Consider the following 18,446-nt stretch of genomic DNA (forward strand, 5'->3'; position numbering starts at 1 on the left):
AATTAAAACTTCATGTAATGACACAAAAAAAATCAGACAAATAAATAAAATAAGTACAGGCTTGAGGAAATTACAAGGACTGATAATTAATGATCATTTTTGAATCTCTAACCTTCAGTGTTGTCTACAAGTGGCCACTGAAGAAATGATGAAACAGATATAATCTAAAATGTTCAGTATATCTCTCTTTGAAGTTAGTACCATAACTTCTACACAGCGTATTCAAAAATATCTTTGTACACACAGAAGGGCATTTTGCACAAAGGTTCTGATAAAAGTTACACAAAATAAAACTTTGTTAATCTCTTCCTAAGCACTATGAGAACTGTTAACTTTTATCACGAGCTACCATCATAAACACATCTGCTTGCCTACATCAACCACCACCACCAAATGCAAACACACAGCATTATATCAGTTCATCACACCAATTTTTTGGTTCAGACTTCACATTTCATTCAATTATGCTAACAAAGCTACAAACAAAATACTGAAATGTAGCACAGATGGTACATACATTAATTAAAGAAGACATACACAATGTCAAGATATATTGTGAACACACAAAACCTCAGTTTCACACACAGTGAAAGTAAGAGACTGAGATAGACAGAGCAGGAGACAGAAAGAGGAAGAGGGAAAAGAGAGAGAGATAGAGAGAGAGAGAGAGAGAGAGAGAGAAGACTGCTGCTTCAAAACAAGATAGTGGGTCTCGGTCGCGACCATGAATGGAAAGAAAGTTGGAAAACATGTTTGCAGTTTGTAGTTTGCAGAAAGGAAAAATTTGATTATTTTTCATTAAAGATTGACACACAAAAAAACTTGATATGGCACAGAGCCAGAGCCTGGGAGAGAGAGAGAGAGAGAGTGAGAGAGGAAGGCATACTGCAGCATGATATAAAATGAATAAGGGTACATTATATCAGGAGCTGGGATCAACACACCCACACTCATGCCTACCCACATCAAGCAGACACTTTGGAGGGGGGGGGGGGGGATAATCAAACCTTTCCATCACATCAAGGTACATTAACAGGCTAGTAATCACTTCTTTTGCTCACTTGTCCATAAAACTTCAAACAAATGAAGCAGAAATGCATGCAAAGAAATCATGAAAGAGTGATTTTCTATTGACGCATGCGTCAACCAAATGCTATTTGAGAATAGCAACTAAAAAAAAAAATCACATGCATTCGTGCACGCACTGAGGTAAAGTTGCTGCGGAGTGTAGTAAAATTCAAGGTGGAGTTTTTTATGACACATTTCATGTCATGGCATGAAAATAACATGGACATGTTTGACTGACAAAGCCATCGTTTGCCTCATGAAAGTATATTTTTGGTATCAGCCATCTTTCCTTGATGAGAGAGCCCCATTCTAACACATGACAGTCCTTGAACGTCAGTAGCTTTGTTTGTGTCTCTTTTTAGCTCTTTTTTTTTTTTTTTTTTTTGAGGCCAGGAGTACAAGGTGCCTTCATCACGCAACCACCATCTCTTATGACTCTGCCTGTTTGCCTGCTGTCAGGCTGTGCCAAAACTCACACAGCTCTTCCTGTTGAACCTCACTATATGCTGTGCAGCCTGATATCAAATCCGCTTTATGCTACTGTACTGTGGCTTTTCAAATAACACAATAAACTCTTGCCAGTGTACCATGTGCTGTCAAACTTGCAAACATGAATACTCTGTAAGTATGCATAGTTCTGCATGGTTATTTTTGTTTTGTTTTGTTTTCAAAATAATATTTCAATGATCTACAACTATTCTGATTTTTATGTTTCAACCATTTCTATATAGTATGCTCAGGATGGTTATAAGACTACTTTAAAAAAGAAGAAGAACAAGAAGAAAACTTGAAATATCTTCAGTGCAGTTTACAGAAGACTGTTACATGATCATTTACACGGGAGCATTACACCACAGATTAAAACATTCACATAGCGTGTCAGTGCGAACACAAAATGACAGACACACAACCTCCCATCCTGCCAGGAGGGGGATGAGAAAGGCAATGTAATGAAGTGTGACAGGTTGGCATAGACACTAGCCACACGGTGGTTAACCCTCCCACTGCCTCTGGAGATACTATGAATCACTCTACTGATAATGACATATTGTGCCTGATGGCCCATTGCTGCCAGGAAGCATCAAATTGAGATTCTACAATTCTACAGATGTAAGAAGAAATTTGTCTCCCTGAGATGACAGCTCAAGGTCTTCCTTGTATTTGCTCGGTATGAAGTTACACACACACTCTCTGTGTGATAAATGCTGTCTCCTTTCCAACCCCATTTTAAATTGAAAATGAAATACCCATAGGAGGCAAGATTTAGATTACACTAGGGTAATCACGCATAATGGTTATCTAATAATGTATGTGGTACAGCTGAATGTAAGCATCCATTCAAACATGATACCAGCATTGAAACAAACACAAATGTGTATAGCAATGCAAAGATGACAGCCATACTGTAAAAGTGGAAATTTTCGCGCATTTCCCGCAATCCAAAATCAGCGCAAAAATAAAAGCACGCAAATATTTTAGCTTGCGATAATGTTCTAGTAGTTGATATCTGGATTCCGCAGAATTAAAAACATGTGAAACTCTTCTTACCCAGCCGAGCACGAAAAATTAGTCGCACGAAAATATCCACTTTTACAGTATATCTCAACTGTCTTTTTCAGTATGAAATCAATTCATGACACCAAGACAAGAAATCTCTTACCTAAACATCAGGAACAGGACAGCTGATGAAATGGCATACAGCAAGACCTAGTCATGCAAACATAAAAACAAGCAAACAAAAAATTGACAGCAATTTTAGACCGCTACCTTGGCATGACTTCATATACTATATGGTAAGGTTCTCCCTCTCTTTATAAACACACATACACATATACATATACATTCACACACACAGTCAACCTGCTCTAGAGACCAACTTCCGAACTGCAACAGCGTCAATACCTTTGAGTCTGAACTGAAGACTTATCTTTTCCAGCAACTTTGTGAATGATGTGTGACACACTGTGGGAGCCGGGCACCTTTCAATGTTTCTACAGATAAATGGTGCTATATAAATGCTGTTTCATCATCATCATCATCATCATCATCATCATCATCATCATCATCATCATCATCATCATCATCATCCTCAACTGTCAAGAACAATCACCTTCCCACAGCGACCCCATAGAGATTCCCTACATAGAAAATGTGTAGTTAATAACCTGCGTATATAGCAACCACTGGATTAGGATTGAGGGAAACATAGCTTCCATAAATAATGTTTCCAGTATCTTGGGGTTGATCCGGGAGTAAGATAATACTTTTTGAGTGCTGTGTTTCACAATGGCCCCAGGTGAAATGTTGTGACATGTTTACCCCTTGAGTCATCAATCCAAACTACATTTAATGTGATTACAACACTCAATAGTGCATTTCTATAAACAAGGACTCAAGTTATTTTATGACATACAGAGCAGTAGCCCTCTAGGCATGATTAGAAGGCTATTGCTCTCAAATATCAAGGCAGCTGCACTCAAGCCACACTTGGCATCTACAGGTGAAGTTTCACCGTACATAGAAAGATAAGGCAGTCAAAGTGAGGATTTTATCTCTAGCCCAAGATGTGAAGCTTTAAACAGGAACATGCAGATAGGACACACTTTGTGCCTTTGAAAGAAGTGTGTGTCCTCAAAGTCACCACATGCTACTTCAAGGCTGGTCTCCAGTATCAACATCTGTCAATCATTATTTGAACATTTAATACCAGCAGAGATAACTGACCCTGTCTACTCCTCTACATCTCCCTGGGCTATGAAATAATTGTCCTGATAAGAGAAGATGGCATTGTCTCCGCCCAGTGGCCCAAACACAGACACACACTTTCTGCTGCCATATTTGGAACTCGGTGGTTGCCATGGCACTGTCAGAAATGACATCTTGAAGATGTTTAAGGGGGAGAAAGGGTTTGCAACTTCGCTTCTCCCATAATTTACAATGATTTTATGTATTACTTGGTCACTGAAATCTCAACACTCAAAAGACAAGAGTTTCTTGCAAATTCACGGGGGTCTTTTGTTCATAATGCATCTTTAGGCATTCATGTCTGGTTTTATTTAGCTTTTCATTTCTACTGGCTGATGGAAATAAGGCTTCTATGTTGGACAATTCATTACTGTTTTCATTTTGCCACTTTATGGCATTACTGTGAAATGACCAACAACAACCATTTTCAAATATTTATATTCAAGATTCTAAAGTCATTCATCTCACAACTTACAAGTTGGCTGACCTTGATGAATATTGACTGAGTAGGTCACTTGTATTTCCTTATACTTCACCTTCAAAAAAAAAATGAATGAATAAATCATATCATATCCTGTGCTAGATCTAGAAAAATAATTACTAGATGATAAAAAGTATCAAAATATTATGATTACATCAATCTGACTCCTTGCAGGCCACCTCAACTGAAAATGTTTCCTGAATTTCATTTGTTAAAAGAGTGCAAACAAATTCTGAGTATAATTGTAAAATTTCTACATCTTAATGCAAACATAACTTGTAATGTGTGCAATCATTGATCATGTACTTGCTCAAGCCATAACAGCTATTGTTGGCCAGAGATTTGGTCCCAATGTAATAATTTCCATGCACCTAATGACACTTTGGTCCCAGTGCCAGAAGCAATCTGTCTCATTCCAGTATCTAACTCACACATCAGCTCTACCTGCTGAGACTCATGCTATGAAGGTATTCTCCAGCCAGGATTACAGGCAGACATAAACACTGCCCTCAGGGTTGACTGAAGGAAAATGTTGTTTGGATCTGCATTTTGAATAGCTGATATCTTATTGCACTTATTCTTGTTTTCATAACTTATTACATGTGTGAAGTGCACTGTTGAAACATTACTTGTGTGTGTGTGCGTGCGTGTGTGTGTGTGTGTGTGTGTGTGTGTGAACAATAATGCTTCTGAGAAAGGTACTGTATTAGCTGTTATTTTTTTCACAAATCACAGTTGGATCGCGAATTTAACAACACGCAAAAATGTCTTGATGCGCTTGGGTGATGATGCTCTTACGTCAGCCTTGGCATCAATTTGCGAAAACAACATCTCGCGAAAATGGCTGTGACCTCTTCATTCGCAAAAATATCTGTACACAAAAATAACAGCGTATACAGTATGCTCAGAAGGTGGTCTGAAAGGAAATTACAGGAACTAATTGCAAAACAGGACAACAAAAGATCCTTAACCCACTGAAGACTAGTCCCGAGTATACTCGGGCAGGTATCTACGGGAAATGCGTGTTACAGCGAAATCTGCTTGTCCTCAACGGGTACAAGAAAGGAAGTTACAGCCCAGAAGTGAATCGTTTATAAACGAGGTATGGACAGATTCTGTCTTGCCCATCTACCGCAATTACAAATACACATTTTAATATGAAATGGAATAACATTCTAAAATGGTACTACTGTATGTGGAAGGTGCAGAGGTATCAGTGGCAAATTGCATATTAGTTAAAACATGGGAAGCATAACTGCATGAGTGTCAGTACCAAATTATATCCATTACAATAATAAATTGGGGTGAAATAAGATTTTAACTATCTAATATATGATAGACACATACACTGTATGAACAATCAGCTCCCTCTGCCTTCTGAAATAGGGAAAATAGACTTAATTGTTGCATGCTGAGTTATTTGGAGGTTTGTGTTTGGACGCTGGACTTAATCTACTTCTTCTGTGTGAACTGAGCGAGGGCAATGCTTCATATCAGAACCATCTAATCAGCAAACAGTCCCACATCTTGCTGAATTGATCCTATCCATTTAAACCATAGTATAAATGATTACAAGAATAAGCAAATAATGTATACCAAACTTGTGTTGTACCCAGTGTCCATCTCTTTCTCTTTCTCTCTATCATTCTTTTCTCTCTCTCTCCTTCTCTCTCCTTCTCTTTCTATCTTTTTTTTTCTTCTCTCTTTTTCTTTCAAGTTTCTATCTCTTTTCACCACACAGTCAAAGTCCAGCAGCATAGCTCACATGTTAATCTCCCTGGATCTCTTCTATCAGCTATTTCATTTCTACTAGCTTCAATGGTCTAACTGTACTCTGGTGCCTTGTGCTCTGCATACACCATGTACAACCATCGGGGGGGGGGGGGGGGGGGGTGTTTCATAACGGATTTCAGTCAATCTTAAATTCGAAGATCAACTTGAAATTACAATACGTATTGTGTGTCTTCACTGGTATTCTAACTTCCAAATAATGACAATTGTAGAGACTTTTTCATGCAGGGCATGATATACAAAATAAAATGATTGACAAAGAAATTTTTCTGTGAAGTTTGATAACAATTTCAAGTACATTTTGAAACATTAAACTGATCTGAATATGAAAAACGGCATACCATAATTCTAAGTTGATCTTAACTGTTTAGATTGACTTTAGTTCTTTGGGAAACACCCCTGGATACCTCATCATTTGTCCAAGAAAATTTACATAGTTCCCATAGGCCTTCTAAATAGCTGCAATAATGTAATGTGTTGCTCCATAGATAGGCAGCACTAAAAGTTGTATCTCTGTAATATTTGTGTAGTAAGATTAGTATTCTTCTGTATGTCCAAAAATCTCAGCACTACTTAACTAATAAAGTCTCTAAAATTAAACAGTATTCAATGCATTGGGTTAAAAACATCTAACCTTTCTTCTCTCATATTAAGTAACTCCTTCACAGTAATGTGAAAGAACAATTAATTGTTATTCAACATTTCAGTTTTGTTCAAGATTATGGGAAAGAACACATTATTCACCATGTATATTAATAATATTTTTGCCAAGGGTTGGCCACTAATATCTCTGTTTGGCACACTTTTCAACAACAACAAAAAATACATTAAAAAAAAAAACCAGGAGTGCTCTAAGGCTCTCACCTCTCCATATCTGACTGGAGTCACATGACCTCGCTGGACTAACATATTGAAGACTACTTCCATGGCCTGTCAAACAACAACAACAACAACAAAAGATTCATTATCTTAGAATGGAATGTTCTAATGGAATGGGTGTAGTTATCTGGTTAAGATACACTTCCCAATATGTAGAAATTTGATTTCAGCCAATTTGTGAGGAACTGATGTTGATCACATCGATATCAACTTTAATCTATCTGGAAGAACAATGCAAATAGCTGAGGCTACAACTATTCTTCATATAGGCTGATGTTACTCAAACTTTATTACCATAAAGCTGGAGCAAGACTACCTGCTCTAGCATGAACAACCCAGTGACTCTATCCAGTAGCAATCATTAGATTTGCTAGCAGGAAAGAATTTTAATTCAAGAGAAAATGACATTTTGAAGGGGCCAGAAAACACCCTGCAGAGAACATTGCCTACAGCTTTGCAGCCAGTCATCTAACATGGTATTGGCCTGCAAGCATCATATACATTGTATTTTGAAACTGCCAATTTTGGAAGCGGTCCAGTTTGTTCTCAAAAGCAACACTGACTGATGGGAAAAAAAAAATTACCCTTTCCAAGAGACAAAAGTAATTTCCCACCTTTAAGAAGACATGTAGTAATGCCTTCGTGTTACGAGAGGCAATATTATTGTGCATGGTTAATCTTCCTGAGTGTGAGTCATCTCACAACATTTGTAAAGGTTAAGATACTGAGAAATATACTGTGTATACAACACACAAGTTTTGACAACACTTACAAGGTTCATTGTGTACAAGGCCAACATTCCTCTCCTGCAAAGAAATTAGATACAAAATTAGAACAAAATTAATCATAAGTAGTCAGCAGAAGTGTACAATGCATTACCCCATATTCACCAAAGGACAGCCCCAGTTTAATAACATACCGAGTAGAAATTTTCAATGACAAAATCTCACAACACATATAAAGTCAGGACATAGTAGATGTCTAAAATTTTTCATGTCAACATATGATGCAAAGTGGAATAGACAGAAATGGCACTTTACCTGGGAAAAACAGTGGAACCCCATTACAAAGAGGTCAGATAAAACAAAAACCCTCTTATAACAAATAAGGTGATTTTGCAGGTCCCAATTCTTTATATCTCTTCATTTTTGTACCTCTATTTAGTGACAAATTGGACATAACAAGGGGAGTGTCATGGTGGTTTAGGTTCTTGCTACAGTGAGGTTCCCCTGTCGGTATGAACACAACATAGTTATTAAGGCAGAAAGTGTAAATCTACACCACATTCAAGCTGACCCCAATAAACAGTGTAAGATCAGTTGATTGGTGAAGAGTGTTTTCATCAAAACTGGACATAAAATAAGACAGTTATGGAATTCAGTTTTACATCTTTCCTTCAAACAATAATTCTAGTTGTAGCCACACCTGGAATTGTAAGAGTCAATGATGTTATCACCTTAAAACTCTTTCATTGCTCTTTACATAATAATATTACTAAAAAATGATGTTTTTGGTAGATGATTTATCAACTGCAACCACGCATAGCTCTAAACGTTACTGTTGCTAGGCTATTACAAGACCCTATAATATGATGTGAAGAATACATCTTATGCTTATTAATGTAATGTAAACACCAGAAATCTGGACAAGATTTGAGAAGTTTACTGGGAAACTTTTGAGGTGATAACTTAATCGCATCTGCAAACATGAATTGTGGTTGCAACTTATTTTATCAATCAGTGACAATTTGTTGACAGGGTAGACTTTCAGACTGAACAATATTTTTGCATTTTGGGTACTATCTTAAAGACACCTCTGGAATTCTGTTCAACTGAATTTAATCCATTTTAATGTAAATGTGAATGTGGCGTAGAACAGCACTTGGAGTGAATGTGAGCCAAGTTTGTTTGGAAACATTCCACAATGACACGGGTTGGTGACAGCCAAAAACTACTGAGTAACATCCTCCTACCTTCCTTTCCTTTCCAGTAGAATGGCTATGACGCATGCTGGGAAGCAAGCTATAAAGCCGAAGCCTGGGTAGAAACCTCCTAGAAGATGCCTGTAGTCCAGGGACAAAACAACAGTGTAGATATTTTAATCACTGGAATGTTAGAACTCCTTCAGTTGACACATAATCTGTATTTTGAAGCATTTAAACTATCACTTTTGACATTTGTGTATGTTAATGACCCCCCGATCTCAGTACAAAGTAAAAATATTCAATAATTTCTATAAAAGATGTGATACTATTCAGTAAACTTCCTGCGAGTCAAATCCTTTGCCACTGTACAATACAATGGGTTTCTTACACTTCCCCATAGTTACTGAGTTTTACTTGTTGAAATGTATTCCAACTGACAGAGCTAATCTTTCCCACAAAAATGGCAACCTTATGCAACACTGCTGAATTCTCACAAAGGTCCAAATCCTGATGCCCGTTATCAGACTAATACAATGTCATGTTCTGATTTTATTTTATTTGGACTTTGTTACATGAATTAAACTGTCCAACATCTTTTAATCTGCTTAACTCTCAACATACCACCATTTCAAAATGTTGCCAACAATGTAAGCATAGAAGTTTCCAGCAGCACTGTCAATGGATTTTTTTTATTTTTTTTTTGATAAGAAATGGTAAGCCTTAGATTCAGGCCCACTAAAAATATATTGTGATCACAGTAAATACACTTTCAAGTCACTTCCATGGGGCCATCTTTGTTCATGTCCCTGCCCAGATGTCTTGCTAGAAATGTTAACCTTATCATGGACCTCAATGCAATTATATACTTGGAGCATGTAAAGTGTGGTAGGTCTAGCTAGTATAGTGGTGGTTAAGGCACACATACACACAAGAGAGATGGATATACATGATGCATGCACACAAGTATAGAGAGACAGTGTGACCCAATTCACACCAACAAACTACGGGGAGTCTCAGCAGGTTCCTGTTCAGAATGCATCTAATTACATATTAAACTCAACTATGAAGTATTTCACTGGCAAATGTGACTTGTTCCACCTTGAAGGTTTCAAACCCATTTCCAGATTTCACAGTCTAAAGCACCCATAGAGGTTTTTGGAAACTCCTACCAAATCATTGCAAAACTTTGCTTGTCTTTCATGATCATGTCTGCATGCTACTACACTTGAAGGAAGGGAAGGATAGCAACTTCATTAAAAAAATCTGACAACAATTTCACTGATATATCATTGCCTCTTTTTTTTTCTTTTTTTTTTGGGGGGGGGGGGGGATGTTTTTGTTTTTGGAACAACCGCACTGGTCTGTCAACAAAGATCTGTTTGGCAACATTTTGTAAAATTGTTTTAGGTGAGTCTACTCTATTTTTTTAAAACTCCTTTTTTGCCTGATCATTTGTGCTGAAAAAGCAGAAGTGTAACTAAAAAGTACTGCTGGAACCTCATGTGGATGATTCTTAAACAGACTGCTCATATTTTGTAAGTGTGTCGGGGTCATTAATAACAAAGTTATGACACTGTTTTTACAGCATAGTTAATGAACAAACACACATCCCATCACCATGTCGAATCTAAAAGGTTCTTAACAAAGGTCAACAGTTATTGTCCTTCAAAGCTTTGATGTCAGTACAAGATAGGAACAGTGGACATAGTGAAGTTTGTTGGATTTCAATGTCTGACAGTGGTGTGTATTGTCTCATATATTGATATTAAAGCCAAAACATAGTTCTCAGAAGGGCTCAAATTCATTTTCCACCATTTGGAATTTGCTTGCAATACACTGAAAGGGTCTAATAAGAGACCTGTCTGGCTGCTGCAATCTGCCAGTATACCGAGTTGTTTTGGAGTATTTTTGAGATCAAAGGTGTAAAAAAATTTCAATCGTAGTACACAGCAGTTATTCCTGAAGCTCCCTCCCCATTCTGTAGTAGGTACATAGAATGTTACGTGACGATGGATCGTGCCCCTGCAATCGTATCTTTCAATGAGCTGCATGTGATTCACTGTAGTCTGGAAGATCTGTGCATATTGCTGTGGCCCGATTTGTTGATTATCAATAACTGTTTTTAACAAATTGTGTAGCAAACACGATCGGGTAAGCTCTAAGATTGTGGTACTTCCAGCAAATCCTGTTGGCTAATATTTTGCATTTTCATTGTTACCAAACAGGAATTGTTACCTCTAAACAGGAATTGTATTTTATCACACATTTCTTATGCATACATGTACATTTCAGAGCAGATCAGATGTTTTCACTTCAATTTTTCACCTGTCTTTTTTTGGAAGATTGAATAAATATTGACCATTTTCAATTTGTGAGACCATCAGGGAAAAAATGCTTGAAAGTGATGCTTATATGTATATGAAAATGGATGTCAATATTTGCTAATCTACTCTATGTGATAAAAGTATACAAGAATTAGGATTATTGAATAAACTTCTTGATACAAAGACCAGGTTAGTCCCACACATATGATCCTTCCTATACTAAGCTTGATTATGGAATCAAATATTAACCCTCTGTTTAAAAGGTACATGATTTAAATTGTCCTCATCCAGTCACTACGGAATACGTCAATGACAATAATGACCATTAAAGACATTATAGTGCTAAATATTATATGAAATAAACTGTCATTTACAGAATGTTTAGGGACTTATTTTTCTTGTTTGTGTTGTTTGTATACCATAATTGGAAATGATTTATGTTTGTATGCCAATGGTTGAAATCAATAAAACATATAAAGAAAAAAAAAAGAATGTTTAGGGACCTTGGTATTGCAATATATATCAAGATATGAATAAAGAGCATAGTTAATTCTTTTTCCAGATTGATTTGAATTCAGTTTGATTGACATGTCAATGACAATATAAAAGAAGTGATACCAACATTTGAAAGCCAATCAAATCTTAGTCTGTTGTAGGCATAATATATGAGTTTGGTTTAAACTTTGTAATGCCAATTTATCCTAGTCCTCCATTGACACTTTTAAATATAAACTTCCATCAACTTTTACATTTCAGCTTCTTTTGCCTTGCAAAGTAATTTCAAATAGGAAATGTATTCATTTGACAATAATTAAAATCAATCATGGGAACACCATAATCAAGATGTATCGATATTTGAAGTATGTAACACACATACTTTCAAACCCAAACTTACCAAAAACAGTTCAGTAGTTGTGTTAAACTCAAGCATGAACATATGATAACAAAAATTCTAGATCCAAAACATAACAGTTGACACTAATAAATTTATCTCTCAAAATCATTGGAGGGCACAGGAGAAAACCTCTTGAGATTCCTGCAATACTTTTCTGACTTTTCAATTTTTACATGTGGCCTTTCAAAAAATGACCACTCTTCTGACAAAAATAACGCAAACATATAACCAAGATAAACAAACTCCTGGAAACTCACCTTGCTTCTATGAGCTGTAAATTTGAGAGTTTCTGTCATGATTTACTGGTAATACAGCATTGTCAGGTCACAAACCTGGTGTCTTACTTATATCCTTATTTGTGATCTCCTCATCAGGTGTAAGCATGGGACTACAGCTGAGCAAAAGGTTAATGCTACAGATGAATTATGCAGCATGCCATGAGATGGGATATGGAAGCGCATTTGGAAAAGCAGCTGGAAATTGATATACAGCTATGAGATTTGAGCACCTGAACAGTGAAAAATTCTTATACGTGTATATGCCGTTCTAAGCTTCTGTCAGAATTTCACCATCCTTACAAAGAAAACTTTGAAGTTAGGTGTACATGCATACATCACACATGAGGATGTCTTCCCAATTTACAATTGGCATCAACAGTATGTGTATATATAAAGTAAAAATACCAAAAGCAACAGAGAGAGAGAGAGAGAGAGAGAGAGAGAGAGAGAGAGAGAGAGAGAATAAGGAGCCAAAGGAAAGCTTAGATGTCTCAAATACTGGTCAAATATGGTTTATGTCTCTAAGGCACTTGTTGGCATGAAGGTGGCTATTGATAGCCCTAGACAGCAATTTGATGCTTATTATATGCATATTCCACAGAGTCCAGGATATCATATATTGGGTAATGTCATAAAAAGGACAGGGAACCTATTGTAGCCTGTTATCATGGAGGTAATGTGAATTGAGTACCTTGGTATGGTCAAATGGTGATGATCACATATGATGACCTAACTAAGTTAATTATATGAAAAACAGTTCTCACATGTGTGCATTGATAATGGTAATGAATAAAAACCCATGACCAAAGTAAGATCAGCACTTCTGAACTCTGAATCTCACATACGCTACAGGAAGCAGAAATTGCTTATTGAAAATGGTTAAAATCAAAGGGATATTAACATGAACAATTCTACTTTCACTAATTGCAAACTAAACTAAAGTGTCTTTTAAGATATACCCTTGACCTTGAAGCTGAACTGACGAATCTTCAAGTTTAATTTTCACTGACTTCCCTCACAAAGAATACCATCCATTCATATCAGTGTCTGGGTGATATCTATGTTTGTCTAAGCATATATGTAAATCAAATGTCTTCATTAATAGGTCATGTTGAAACATGGAAAACCATCGGAATAAACAGGACTTTTGAAGCCTTCAGCCAAGTGTATTCACATTCCTTTCCAATCCTTTTATCTGCTGCTTTGACAACTCAAATGACAGTTACATTTCTGACATTGTCTTGCTGAGATGGAAAATGATTAAACACCTCTACCGTAACAAGGGGAAACACGCCAAAAACTGAATCAATTTTCTCCCAACATCTCAAAGGAACTTGTTTACAATATCACTTAAACACATTTAGTTTTTCATAATGTGAGGCTTGAGTTGAAAAGTGCTGACCTCATAATGTAAGGTGGGTTATTGGCAATTCTCAGAATGTACTGTAAAAGAAAGAAAAAGAAGTGAGATGCTACATTTCTAAATCATAAACTTAAAAGGAAAAGTGATGTTTGGTCTCAGTACCTATAGACACATATGTCATACATGAAGAGGGCTGCATTGGTAGCCAAAAATACTGATGACTGAAGGATTTCCGGAAGAAGCTCTTTTTGAAAATACTGCCAACCTCTCTTACGAACTAAAGCAGAAATCTGTGTGGGATATACATATACACACACAACATAAAAAGGAAGATATTTTTAAAGAAATCAAGCTTACACAGTGATTATAATGAATAGTGAGTTATCTATGATGATGCCATAGTAGCAAATTGTGCAAACACACCTTGGAAACATTTTAGTCTGTTACAAAGCATTTTGTGCAGGCAATTCTTCATGAGAATTTAGGCTCATATCAAGCTTATACACTAGTGTAAGTAGGCTATGAGTGATATCTACCCAATGAATTTGTGAGTGATGGCAATTACTGTAAATATTGTATCACTATTGTACCTGTAATGTGTAGAATAATCATATCTTTGCCATTCAGTTTTGTCTAAATTCCAATGATCAGGTGCACTGTGGCTATCAGGTGCACTGTGGCTAAAAACTCAGTATATTAAAACAGCGGCAGAGTGACTAATAGTGACTGTCTTCAATGGATAGCACACTCATTGATCAAGCTTACAACAGCATGCTTATCAACAAGGCATATTAGTTCCATACAATGGTTACAAATCATGTGAGAGCACATTTACCACTGACATCATCATGAATAACACATACTGTGAAGGCCAGTATCAGTCCATGAAAACATGATCTAATATCTGCAAGCTGCTGAGTGAACTCTGACCTCAGGCCCAAGTTCTCCATTGATGGTACTTGGTATGATCATTGGACATATTTCTCTGTAAACTAATGATAGAAGAATGATGATCTCAAATCAGCATTGATGAAACCAAAGTTTGGACAGTGTTTGAAAACCAAGGTGTATGCAGTTGATTACAAAAGTTTATGTGGGAAAATTTGTATTTGTTCTTGTACCAAAATCTATGCTGAAAAGAAGATAAGAATAAGAAATTTATTTATAAACTAAAAGACATTTTGTGAAACCTTTGGGTACACTTGCCTTCATGACCTGATTACTGGCCTTGACAAAATTCTGACACCACAAACAAAAAAAATTTCTTGAAAACACAGGAAATGTGTTTTTCTTTTTTTTTACAAAGCTGTGACAAAAACATATCATGCATTTGAATGGAGCCTGTACCTAAAAAAACAGAATGATGCTATAACAAGTGAAACATTGACACTGAGAAAGGATGTAGACTGGATCACATCTCTCAGGTAAGCCAGAACGCGGGTGATGGAGAAGGGGCGACCTTGATGCAGTCCATAGAGATGAGATATCTGTGAAAGTGAGAGGTAGTTTGCCAACATAAAAAACAACCAAGTTACAGCGTGAATTGAGACTACGACTTTAGTTTTCACCACAAGATGCAACATTGTCTTCCTCTGTCTTTGAGTTTTGTTACGTTATTCTACATGCAGACCTTGCAAAAACTTATATCATGAAAAAACGATCAAGTATACAGCTGTGCTTTCAGAAAAGAGATCTACTCTTGCATGCACTTTTCTTTTTCTTTTTTGGGAAAAGTGTAATGTACATTATATCTAGATGTCCCTCAATTATGGGCAATAAAATAATCTTTTATAAAACCAATGAAATATCCCTATCCTTAATCTCCAGCTATCCCTTAATTTATGAGTTTTGCGAAGAGACTAGAACAGCTTTAGTTCTGTTTAACTGGAAAGTGTAATGTCATGAAGAAGCAAAAAGGGGGGGGGGGGGGGGGAAACCCAGACATTACCAACATGATAAACAATGCTTGTTAATGCTAGGCGTACCTGAATGAAAAATTATGTTTTTGGATTAATTTTAGATTAATTTTAAATTACTTTTGTGATGATATTTGCTCTGTTTAAAGATTCACTTGATTTATCTATAATTCACCTTTTCCACTTCGGCTGCATTCACCTAACTTGAGAGCCAGAATCACATTTCAAAACAAATTTACAAAATACTAGTAGTTTGAAACGCAAGAAGTTCTAGGGGAACCACGTTTGTCTTAACATCATAATATGATGGCATCATTATAATGGCAATTCAAGTGTCGTCACTGTGGAGCTGCTTTGCACTGTTTAACACAGAAAGTAGAGGTCAACACTGAGGCACACGCTTTTTTTTCTAACTGGCAGTGTGTATAGTATATACTGGAAGTTGACCTTGGCAGCTCTGAGGAATGTGTTTCAAAATGGCATTGCATTCATCTACTCCCAGAAAAGCATCGTGGTCTCAAATGCTTTTCAAATCACCCCTTGAATGACGTTTCAAATCGGTGTTTCCAAATGCATTTGAAAACATGGTTGCGTTATTGCCCAAAAAATGCTCAAATGCATTTAGGATCATGATTCTGCCTCAGAAAATTTTTAGATACAAATGCACCCTTAGTGTCGCAGTCATCATAACCATGCTGTTCTCCACATATGTGACCACCTCTAGCCCTAATTCAATTAAATCTGCACAGGGTCTGCGTATTAACCACACCCAATTACTTGCCCGTTTATTTTAAGAAAAAAAAAAATCAAAACAGAATGTCAGCACTTGGCTTGTGACACCTACAATTTACACATAGAAGGTAGCATTCTGATTACATTCAGAATTTGCACTATTACAGCCATGAGCATAGAGGTCATGAAGTGGTAATAAAGAGCTTGGCAGTCTTCAGAATTGAACAATTGTTCTACTGATGGTTTGCATAAAATTTGAATAGTGTCTATATTACTAATGTCCATTTTCCTCATTGCATCATTACAAATATGATCAATTTTAGACTACAATCATTAACCCTGCTCTCTCACTGTAAGCATTCATATAGGCCCTAATCCAAAATCATTTCTTTAAATCATTATTTGATTCTTTATCTTATGAAAGAGAATGGTACCGTATCTGAATTCTGATGCACTCCCTGCTGATTTACACGAGGCCTACACAACAGCCTTCAATAATTTTATCTGCGTGACAGGAAACCTTGTTTAACTTTATTTAGATATACTAGATCCCTAGACACATGGTATACTTATCTTTATTCTTATTCAATCACTTTATTCAGTGATCCAGTTGAAATGGGTTGCAACATTTGTAACTCCTAGTCAACACAGCAGTTTGTTGTCATGCTAGTATATCAAACATCCTATTATTTACGCCTACGCACCACCCGCCCCCTCAAAACAAACCCTGACCCAACAATCCCTGCGATACCCTGTTCGTGGGTGGGAGGGGTCACCAGTCATTCTGTGTTCGGAGGTGATCCTGCTTCATTGTTGTTCGACTTTTAATGTGCAATGAAAGAGTATCTTATCTAGCCTACCAGTACTACTGCATGACTGCCTTTCGTCTTCTTTGATTTCTTTGTCTGTTTTGAAGTAAATTGTCAACAACATTCGTTCATTCAGGTTAGTTTACTGTAACATTGGACATTGGAGTCTAACGTTTATAGATCCACCTGATCACCACCGTCGCCTCGCCCGGCGCCGGAGCGCTTCTCAGCAAGCAAGGAGTAGTGTGGGCGGCGAGGTTTCAATATGTATTCCTCTATGAAATGTGTACATACCAAGTAAAATACAGCATACAGCTTAAGTGAATATTGGGTAGCAGCTCTGGCTATGGAAAACGTGGCTCCGAGACATGTTGGAGACCAGCAGTGCCCGAGTTCATAGCAGGTGCACCTGTTCCACAGCTTACTGGGCGCCGCCATCTTGGACAGTAATCACCTCCGTTCGGCGAAGTGTGCAGCTCTCATCGAAAGAGGGCGGCAATGCTCTCTGACATTCGCTCAAAAAGGAGGACCGGTGTCCACTGGAAGTATAATTATTGTTTCAAGCATTTTCTCGAGAATGATAATGACAGTGTTCTTCGAAGAAATGTTAATCCTATGGACCGATAATGGACGTATAATTGGCACAAAGTACTGTCATTGAATAATAACTCGGCAAAGCTAGTTTCAGTTCCGAGGAGGATTTCCATCTCTCATCTGAAACTCATCCAAAGGAATCTCAAAACATTCGAAACATTCTTGTCGAAGAGGAGAATCCCCCAAATTGCAGAAAAAATGATTTCAAATTCAAAGCAGCAGAGCAGTCATATATCTGTGACAGAGATGAAAAAAAAAAAGACAGTAGATACAAAAGTTTCCATAAAAGTAGGTTCATATCTTCTATAACTCTATGATTTCTTGCGTGCAGTATGAAAAGTAACAATTTTGACTTTCCGTACTCATCAATTAAAAAATAAAACACCACATAGGGCCTATTATTTGTATTATTACAATTTGAATTCCTATAAAATGGATTTCCTTTGTCCACTCAGATGTATAAGTTCCATTCTGTATCTATTTAGAGTGCGGCAATAGGATGAGTTAAAAGTGAATAAAGTGCGATGGCCACCAGCATATTCAAGAGAAAATGAAAGGTATTGTGTAGACATATAACAACTTTGAAAGTTGTATGATTCAGTAAACAAGAGGTATGAAAAATTATTAATATATAGAAAAAAAATATT

General features: G+C 36.8%; 1 protein-coding gene across 1 annotated transcript in view; it reads right to left on the reverse strand.

Annotated features, from left to right (window-relative positions):
• LOC140242655 (transmembrane protein 135-like) overlaps positions 1-17,643 on the reverse strand; it is a 60,871-nt gene extending 43,228 nt beyond the window's left edge. The window contains exons 1-6 of the mRNA XM_072322412.1: positions 17,500-17,643; positions 15,096-15,235; positions 8,937-9,026; positions 7,737-7,770; positions 6,950-7,015; positions 2,729-2,775 (exon numbers count right to left, since the gene is read on the reverse strand). Of these exons, the coding sequence (XP_072178513.1) occupies positions 2,729-2,775; positions 6,950-7,015; positions 7,737-7,770; positions 8,937-9,026; positions 15,096-15,235; positions 17,500-17,643 (521 nt within the window). The remainder of the gene's footprint in view (positions 1-2,728; positions 2,776-6,949; positions 7,016-7,736; positions 7,771-8,936; positions 9,027-15,095; positions 15,236-17,499) is intronic.
• Between the last annotated feature and the right edge of the window lie 803 nt (positions 17,644-18,446).

This window comes from Diadema setosum, chromosome 19 (assembly GCF_964275005.1).
Source record: "Diadema setosum chromosome 19, eeDiaSeto1, whole genome shotgun sequence".
NCBI lineage: Eukaryota > Metazoa > Echinodermata > Echinoidea > Diadematoida > Diadematidae > Diadema > Diadema setosum.